This window comes from Mesitornis unicolor, unplaced genomic scaffold (genome assembly GCF_000695765.1).
Source record: "Mesitornis unicolor isolate BGI_N332 unplaced genomic scaffold, ASM69576v1 scaffold20548, whole genome shotgun sequence".
Taxonomy (NCBI): Eukaryota; Metazoa; Chordata; class Aves; order Mesitornithiformes; family Mesitornithidae; genus Mesitornis; species Mesitornis unicolor.
The window spans coordinates 2,809-12,623 of record NW_010202812.1 but is presented as its reverse complement, the minus strand read 5'-3'; the positions used below and the strand labels follow the sequence as shown (position 1 = coordinate 12,623).

General features: G+C 41.1%; 1 protein-coding gene across 1 annotated transcript; it reads right to left on the bottom strand.

The window, feature by feature from the left end:
* Positions 1 to 627: 627 nt before the first annotated feature.
* Positions 628 to 9,337, bottom strand: LNP1 (leukemia NUP98 fusion partner 1). The gene is made up of 3 exons (XM_010190520.1): positions 9,106 to 9,337; positions 3,046 to 3,291; positions 628 to 960 (listed from the first exon to the last, which is right to left on the bottom strand). Exons 1-3 carry the CDS (start codon positions 9,253 to 9,255, stop codon positions 763 to 765), a joined length of 594 nt encoding a protein of 197 aa, XP_010188822.1. The 5' UTR covers positions 9,256 to 9,337; the 3' UTR covers positions 628 to 762.
* Between the last annotated feature and the right edge of the window lie 478 nt (positions 9,338 to 9,815).

Below are 9,815 nucleotides of genomic sequence, written 5' to 3'. Positions count from 1 at the left end.
GCTAAAGACGCTGGTAGCTATGAGTCAGAGCTATAAAGTAGTAAATGGAGATGTGGAAGGCCACAAAAGAGACAATATTCTGAGGTTAAAGTTCAGAGGAAGAACTAGCTGTGTGACTGGGGAAACAGGACTGGGGACATGTGAGAGGACTGGGGGATGATGCCAGAGAAACAAGAGCCATTGCCAGTGACAGTGAGGGAAAACAGAGAGAAGTGAAACATCACAAAGGTATAGGAGAGAACTCGGAGACTTCTCTTCTATTACTTCTGTAGGTTTGGTGTTGATAGAACGTAAAAGAAAAAAGATACCGGTTTCCAAGCCAATGAATGTCAGGGTCAGGAAGCAGGTGGCAGTTCGTGTGTACTTTTTCCTTCCCAAACCTATAAATAAGCCTGGTTTCAATTAAAAGAGAAACATAAGGCTTTGGATGACTTTGCATAGCTCTGTAATACATATATGCTCTCCCGAACACATCCACCACTCTCCTGCTGCAATGCTAAATCTGCCTGAAACCCTCTTATGGTGGTTAATCGCTAGTTTGGATCTTGCTCCAGATACGCTCCTCCTATGATAAGGGTCACATTCCTAATGGAAAAAGTACAGACAAAACGGTAGTAACAAGCTGTCAATGATGCAGTTGAATTTTACTTTTATTTTACAGGTCAGGATTTCTTCTAGCTAACAGGCCTTCTAGTCACCACAAAAAAAAGAATGCTCCCTCTGCTTTTCAGGGAGTGTTAAAATGCATTACTTCAATGCATTCTAGCTGCCTGTGCATAAATATCCTTTCTCAATGTTTGCATGTGATGGAAACTGTTTGTTGTGTTTTGCAGGTGCAACTTCTGAACCTCCATCTTCTTTCTGCTCTCTCCTTGGCTCTAATTTCTCTCCCATTCTCTTGTGAGACTTGTTCTTTCTCAAATGCAATCTTTCTCTTCTCTCTTTCATGCCTTCAGGTTGCTACAAGGCAGGAGACAAATAGCAGGGAATTAAAAATTACTCCCACATGAACAACAAAATCTCATTATTCTATTTCACTAGTAATATATAATAAAATATTCCAGTTACCTACCTCAGCCAGATCAGCTTTAACACGATGGGCTCAAATTCAAGGCCCAAGCCAGTCACTCTAAAACTCAGCAAAAGGCAACATGCTTTTGATTACACTCTATGTATGGTAGGAGGGTTACCTGCCTGGAGGTCTTGAGGAAGGAGAGGAGAATGGAGGGAAAAAGGGAGGGACCCTCATATTTCTGCCCAGACTCCATGTTTCTGTCCTTTCATTTGATTCATCCTTATGTGCCTGAAGGCCGTTCAGTGCTAGCTGCAAAGACCTCACTGAAAACAAGTGCTGAAGGTCATGAAGTGTCCTCAAAACCACTTTTGTAAGACAAAAGCAATATGCAAGGAAGGAGATGAAATGGGATTAACTTTCCCCCACTTTTCTTTTAACCTGTGTAGTCATGTAAAGTTTGGTTTGAATTGTACTCACAGAGCTCTGAATGCAAAAAAAAACCCTGCTCCATTTGGAGCTACAATTTTAAGCTCACTCTCAAATTTCCTTTCAGATCTCTAACATCTATTTTTCAGTTCTTCGAGATTCTCAAGTCTTTCACATCTCCCAGACTTCAATGGTAATGGAGCAAATGACAACAATCTGGTCTAGTTGAAAAGTTGATTAAAATACAGCTCAGCACCCCTCACTGTGGATTACAGAAGGGTACCAGAATCTCTATTTTTAACTGGAACTGAAGGTGTATTTAGTGCATTATGCTCACTATACCTATCATACAGTTATTACACACTCACAGACTTTCTAGCTGTAGCCACTTTTGAGAATTGATAAATGATAAACCAGACAACCACTGGTCAGGGTTGGCAAATGAGGCAATGTGAAGTTCCAAATGAAATAAATTCTGAGCAGTTCCTAAAGGGGGAAAAGAAGGTTAGAGAATGCAGTTAAAATCTTAACAATTGTATATCAGAGGTGTCACCACCATAATCCTGCATATTCTTAGAGGACTGGGCATGCAACAACTGTAATTGTGGGACTGATCATGTAATGATGCTGCTTATCGAAGAGTGATTTTTTTCCTCTCTTGTTGCTACACAGAAGGTCTGCAAAGAAAGCTGAAAATTACTTCTCCATACAAACTGTCAGTGTTAACAAACTTAAAAATAAAAAAACCCAATACTTTATTCTGGTTTTATTTGCTGCTAAAGTCAAGTGTTATTCAAGCACAGCTTTTTCATAAGGTGATTGAATTTAATAGTGTTCTTCTGATACTTAAAAGTGAATCAGGGTTTATTAACCTTCGTTCCATTGTATGATACATGCAATAGTATGTATCATAATAATAAAAATGTGTTAGTGCCAGAGACAAAAGGTTGGTTTTGGCTACCTCACCAACACAATACAGAACATGCTTATGCCTCAGAACTGAATGATGGGTAGAAAAGATGAAATGGGGGGAGAATACCCTGCTGGCAGTATGCCCTTATAGTGAAAATATGTTCAGCCATTATAGCAATCACTGCTCCTGCAGCTGTGTGGTAACACTGAAGAAAGCAGAAGGATGGAGTCCCAATGGGTAAAAGAGATGCCTCTCAAACACCACAATGTCTGGCAGTCTTACAGATAACACCATATATAGTTAAACCAGGTCAGCAGCAGTGAGAAAGTGAGGTGGCTCTTACAGCAGAAGTGAAGTAAACCTGGTTTTATATTGTCATGTTTTGTTAACACAGCCACAGAAACCTCTGAAAACATTGCCACAGCCTGTGCAAGGTCTCATTTTGAAGACACACATTTTCTAGTAAGTCTAGATGATAACACTACATCAGGAATTCTCATACTAAAGATACCATCACTTTAACCTTGTTTGCACTATTGTAAGGACAACTTCATTTGAGAAATTCTAATTGAAGTTTGTTTCTGCTCTTCCCCTGGCAATGCCATGCCAATTATACCAGGTATAAAGTTGGCCTGCTGGCTGGTTGGTTTTTTTTTTATTCTGAAGTGATCTTAAGTTGGTGGTTACCTACCAAAGAAACTGAGCGTTTGCTTTTGAGATGCAATTGCTTTTCAAAGGACTCTGCAAATTCCTGGATGGAGTTTGATCTTGTCTCTGGGCATGAGCTGTCTGCTGAAGGTGTTCTGCTTGCCTTCCTGTGGCAGTGGCATTTGACATCTTGGTCTTCTTGAAATTCCTTGGAGCCCTTGAGATGGCCTGAAGATGAGCCTTTGGTAGAAGCATGAAGTTGTGTTGTGTGGAGGGAGGAAAGCCTGGCCTGAAAAACAAGAGGTCTTTGTTGAGTATTAAATATTAAAGCAGAGCACGCACGGCAGATTCTCCCCGCCACAGAGTGCTCTCTGAACAGCTGTGAAGAATGAGAGACCTTGCTCAGACTCCCTTGTCTTCCCTCTTATGTGCAGGAGAGTAACACTACCAGGAGCTTGCTTTGCAGGGGCAGCAGCAGAATTTGCTTTTATTCCTGATTTTGAGTATCTAAGCTTTGGCACTAAATGAGGATTTCAAATGTAAAGTGTGCTGGGTCCTGTTTGTGCCCCCTGACAGTAAAAGAAACTGGGACCCTTTATGATCTCAAAAACTCAGGCCTCACATCTGGTAGCAAGTTCTAGGCAGGACTTTCATAAAGCAAAACCCCAGCCTTCTGTGGCCAGATAAGCCAGATATGGGGTTTGACCCACATGTGGTCCAGGTCTTATCAGATGTTTGAGTTCATTTGAGTGTGACAGGGATAATTTCTAGACCAGTTGTGTCAAATTTGCAGCATGGCCTACATGCAGACAAGATGCTCTATTGTCCAGATCTGAATTTTCTGCTGGTTTCTTGGGCACGTTCGTCCTGATCTGATGAGGGAGCACTTTCAAGGCATTCAGGGGCACACCCCTACCAGGAAACAGGCTCCCTACAACTAGATTTGTAGGGTTAAAGTGGGGAGGGAGTAGATAGTTGTTTAGCTTCCACGTAGTTCAATTTTCCCAGGCCTGACATGCAGATAAAACCTGTTGATTATTTAACAGAATGTCTGTAAAGGAGATTAAACTGATACAAAAAAGCTGTGTCCTGTGGAGTCAGGTACTGGTGGTTTTAGAAGTAGACAGACCTGGAGAAAAGATGAATGAGAAGGCCACAACATAAAGCCAGGCATGCCCCAATCCTGCCAGCTGTGGATGTTTTTTCCAAGTGAGGGGCTGAACACTGGCAAGATGCAGGTGGTGAAAGTTGGTAGTGAGAGATGGCACATATAAAAAATGAGACACCCCCTCCCCTGCCAGGTGTCAGGTTATGGAACTCCAGGCACCCAGCTGCTGCATCCATGTTTGAATGTGTGTAGATTTTGCATTAGCTTGGTGCTAAGCATTCAACTACTGAGTAACCCTGAGAAGCTCTGCTGGCTTCAAGGGAGCTGTGACTTTTTATAACAACTGGAGGTCTATCCCATAGATCCTGCAATGCTTTCTAAGAAAATCCAGGAGAAAACCCTACACTCAGAGTATGGTTTGTTGGTTGGGGTTTGTTGTTGTTGTTTGTTTTACTTTGTTTTGTTTTGTTTTTTTTAACAAACAGCAGTGGAAAGCTAAATCAACTTCATATAGCAGCCACATAAATCTATAGACTTTGGACTGCAAGGGACCTGAAACATCACCTGTATAAATTCGCATTTACTCTGGCCCAGACACTATTATAAATGTATCAGCACACCAGGGACCTGTGCAGCCTTTCCCGGAATAGTAAGGCTGTGCATCCATATGGTTGCGACTATATCGCATTAGACAGGCCTGGTGAGATGTGCTGTATCACCAGTAAATCTACACCTGACAGCATTACGCATCTTCCAGCAAAATGTTGCAGATCCATATACGTAGATTTGTCTCCCTCATTACTAGTTGCCCCATGCAGCTCTTGGTAGTAACTGAGAATACATTTTCCTGGGGCCATATACTCTGCTATTTCTTAATCTATATTTTGCATTTTCACAGAAACTCTTGGTTCTTTTACATAAGTCTTATACTTAACAGAAGCATTGATGTAGAAGAGTTTTCGGATCATATGGTACTGGTACAGTTTCATTTCCAGATACAATCTTATTTCAGTAGCTAGTATTATCGACTGCCTCTGAGAGTAGCAGTAACGATTTCTGCCATACTATTTTAACTTTGGTTTGAAACCAATCAATACAGATGTAATTTCTGTAAGGTCATATTGTATTGTTATTTTAAAAAGTATCAAAGCAATCACACTGTGCTTGAGAGACACATGCCATGTCAAGCTCAACAAATTAAATGTCTTCCGTGTCATTTTAATGGCATCAACATATATTTTTTCCTGGAAATAAAAACTGTCTCACAGTAAAATCACTGGTGTTTGTTCTCAGAGGATTTGGGCAGGAAAAAGCAGGACAGCTCAAACAGATGATGGCTTTCTATCAAGCGTGTTTTGCAATGTTTGTAGATGTTTTATTTTACTAAGACATTTCTCTTTAATTTCCCTTCACCAACAGAATTATACTTAAGTCCTTAAAAAAAGACTGCAGTTCACATACTGACATAGCAGCAACAGTCCGGAAAAGGTACAGGCTTTCCTCTGAAATGCCTCAGTGGACTAAGGATAAAGCTACACATACATATGTGACTGTGCCTTCTCTCACAGTGCCTTTGCATGATACATGCCACCACAGCTAGAAGGACAGCATGCTCACACACATTAGCATCTTGCTGTCCTATAAACTCAACCCTACAGAGAACAGGAGCCTTAACACAACTGCTCAAGCATGGACATTTTGTGGCTTATAACTAGTAGAGTACATTAGTCTTCTTTCATTTAAGACTGACTCTATGGAGAACTGAGAGAGTCAAAAAATGAAGCTCAGCAGTGAAGGAGATCTGGCACTGACTTTAGATAAAATCCACGTGGCTTTCTTCCTGTCTTTTAAATTTAATACAGGCATTTTGTGCCAAATTGACTACTTGGTAACATTGTGAATAAAATGGCTGAAAACCGCTTTAATTTTTGCTTCCCCTCCTGAAGTTTCAGCAGCTGTTGGCAACAGAGATTGTCTCAGTATCTGCACACTACAGGGCACCCACCACTGCTGTCATTCCGTGCAGAAGGTCTCTGAGCACAGCGCCAATACCTGCTCCTGTCCCAGCAGCTGCCTTGTGCCTACATCTGGTGTCTCTTCAGCAAACTCCCCTTGTTCATTGGCCCCTAGGATCTGACCTTGAGTAGTTCTTAAACTGGAGAAGTAGGGAGGATGTGAAACAAGGGAAAAGGCATAGGAAGGAAGAATAATAAAAGCTCCCTTCTATCACAATGGGGAATTTTGTCGATGCTGGGAAAGCCAGAAGCACCAAGCACTGCTCTTAGGGGTTGTTTTGCACACTCTTTAGTTCTCCTTTTTTCTGCTTGAGCTTTTGTGTAAAGGCCAGCCATGCTCAGTATTTACACAACAGCTAATCTTTTGCTAATTGCTCATCTAAAACACACAAAAACTACATAAACAAAAATACTTCACAATATTGATATTAATATAATTTGCCTATACTCTTTCTCTGTTTCTGCTGGAAACAAGAGAATTGCTTCCATCTTTTGGGCTTGATCTGAGGGCTTGAACAGCTGTCAGTAAGAAAATTAACTTCAGTGTGTTAGTGTTCATTGTTTGCTGAAGTTTACACCATGACCCCAGTACTTTAGGGCTACTTCGGAACATCTGACATTCAGATGCTGTCCCATGGCTTTCTTTCCTTCTGAGAAGCTTATAGCCAAGCATATATCCCTTAAAAATATTTCGGTCTAGGCTCCAACTGACCTGTGCTAACAATATTGTGGTAGATGTTCAGTCTGACTTTAGTTTAAATTAAATGTTAATAACTTCAACAGTGGTCAGTTGTTCAGCTCTCACTCTCAGCTGTTTCTTACCAGATTTCCTCCTGTGAACAGAAATGTCTACTTGAAGATGGATACATTTATAGGGTCATAAAACTCCTTTGCCTCCTATCTCTTCCCCACAACAGAATGGGAGGCAAGAAACTGTCCTGAATCAAAATGATGGAGGGTAACTAGAGTGTGTCAAGCAAAGTTGTAGCTGGAGGCTTCAAAAATGGTATCACTGTTAATGTGTCTGAAGTTTGTCAGAGGAACAAGCTACCTAAAGGAGATGAAAACAGATGACTTGTTTCTCCCCAGGCAGTTTTCACATTCAGTGTTGGCCCACAGCAAAAAACAACTCTAATGCTTTTCAGGGGACTGGAGTTGCAAGTTTTAGCCTGTCTTGCCAGTTAGCCCATGAAGGATGAATATAATTTTTTGTTCCCCTCTGCAAAATGGGAATGTTAATAGCAAAAGCATTTTATGTTCACCTCAGTAATGTTAGTGAGGTATCCTTAGATATTGAGGACAAAATAATGAAAACTGTTGTTAGTTTGGGAGTTGTTCTACAAAGCTTTATCCATATTTTGGGAGGCTCTAGCACAATAGCATGCCACAGGAGTTTATCATTGTGTTTGAAGCAAGAGCAGTGGCTTGAATGCCTTTATACAGCACATGAAAAACTACAAAGTCCAACATACTGGTTTGGAGCTGAAAGCAATTTCCAGTGCTATGCAAATCCACCTTTTCTGCTATATTGCTAGCATTTTGCTGTGTGATACCAAAAGGCTCCTGGTGCAGGTGCAGTTCATGTGGGCAGGACAGTGCTATTGCTGATGCACCATATAGCAGCCCTGGATATGAGATAAAGTGTGCTGGCTGTGCTGTTTTGGCAGTACCATTGTATCTGCACAAGGAACTTTTGCCAACAGCCTGCTGCCAACAGAACCTGCTGACTCGATTTTCACCAGTACAGCGGTGTTAGCTCCATTTACAATGTTGACAAAGAAGAAAGGTTACATTGTGATCTGCTTTGGAGGTACTAACTTATAGAAGAGATGGAGCCTGATGTCAGTTATTAATCCTCCTGATTAATAGCACTGTTCTGATAAAATGAAGACAATATTTAAGTAACACTAAATGTTTTGAATCTTACAGTAGTTATCATTTGTGATAATGAATCTTACTGTAGTTATAATTTATAGCAACTGTAAAAAACATCCAGGTGCAATAGCAAGTTATTGCTGTCTACAAGGAGATACTCCTTCTCAATGTACAGCTGTTTCTTGAATAGCATTTGCTTTGTTGCAGCCATAATGATCTAAAGATGAAAGAGAAAAATGATTTGTAAGGAAACATAGTATCTTTGGTAAGCCAACTGATATATTTGGAAAAAAGAGACAGGTTTGGACCAACTGAACACTTTTTTAGGGATGAAATAAAAGCAACAGTCTTAAGTGAAGAGCAGACTGGGAACAGCTGTTTTCAGTTTAACTTCATTTTGATAATCAGTTAGATAGTTATGAGCTGCCTTAAAAAAACTGCCTCTGTGTGTGAACCCTGTCCCATTCACAACTATTTTGTTGTTTTAAGAATAAAGAATCTGCTTCTCCCTTAAAATTTTACTTCACAATGTAAGCCTTGTAATGTGTTGCATCCTTGCTTTCAGAGTCACATGCATTAAACAAGGAGGGACCTCATCCTCTAGCTGAAATTGTAGCTGCAAACAGCTACATTCAGGGAGTAAAGTGTACAACTTTCTGAAGAGGGTATAGTTGCAGAATTAGGTCCATATTCCATGAATACACATGAGATAATGTAGTTTTACACATGAGAACACACTCATTGAAAACAACATTTATGTGTGCCAGTTTCTGAAGGGTTTTGATCTCTGCCAGTCACACTTAGCAGACAGAACAACGTTGTAATACATAGTTAGGCAGTTATTACACCCTTCTTCTTAAATTTCTGGTCCCATCATTACTCATCTTGGAGTTTGCCAGTTTTCTTGTATTCCAAAGGCACTATAAACTTGACCCTTGCAGGCAGCTAATTTCAAAAGGAAATTAGATGCTGCCAGTAGGAACTGAGCTTACTCAGCAAGGTGTACACACTCATCCTCATACATCTCTAGGACCATGCCCCTGGGGATGGCACTTAAACTTATACATAAATCACACACAGAGAGAAAACTGCACTCAGCCCTTACCGGAAGGGAGGCTCTCCTTTCACTGAAGAGTCGTGTCTGATGTTTCTTGTAGCCTCTACTCTCTTTCTCATTCTCATCGATCAAGTTGTGGCCCCAGAAGCTGCTCATCCATTTTGCAAAAAAAATATCATCATCCTCTTCATATTCCATGTACAAATGCTCCAAACTTGAGGGGGATCTCCCAACCAGACAAGGAAAAGCAAGGTCACCAAGCCAGTAGCCTCACACAGTTCTGCCAACAAGAGGAAGACGAGATGCAGTTTCAACCACTCTTTCTGCACACCAACCCCCAAAACCCGTCCCACTGCAGCCCTAGGCACTGTCTAAACATAAAGTCAATCCTTTATCATCTCTATTCAACAAGGTTTCTTTTAACATTTTTATTACAGTGATGTCCAATATGACACTGCCGCAGGGGGCTGGTGGGAAGGGAAATGTGTTGGCGAGTCCCTGCATGTTGTTTTTGAGTGCACCAGCTGTCAATATCAATGGAGAACTGCCCACAGTTACATGCCTGGGAGGTGTGTACATGAACCCAAAGTAGGCTTGTGATTTTGAGAAGCAGAATTGACATATTGATGGTGGTTAGAAACTGGCACAGCTGCTTGCAGAGGCCTAACTGGCTCTGTGAGAGGGAGGACAAATAGCCTGCTCTTCCCATGCTACCCTCCCTCCTGACTTCTGTGGTCTCTGCTCTTTCATTGGTATTC

Bases quoted from the DNA above. Each gene is read 5' to 3' on its own strand.
- LNP1 (XM_010190520.1), bottom strand. From the start codon at position 9,255: ATGGAATATGAAGAGGATGATGATATTTTTTTTGCAAAATGGATGAGC. The intron at 3,292-9,105 runs GTAAGGGCTGAG...CTTGTTTTTCAG, and splicing joins AAAGGAGAGCCTCCCTTCCG to GCCAGGCTTTCCTCCCTCCA. The intron at 961-3,045 runs GTAGGTAACCAC...CCTGCCTTGTAG, and splicing joins GCAAACGCTCAGTTTCTTTG to CAACCTGAAGGCATGAAAGA.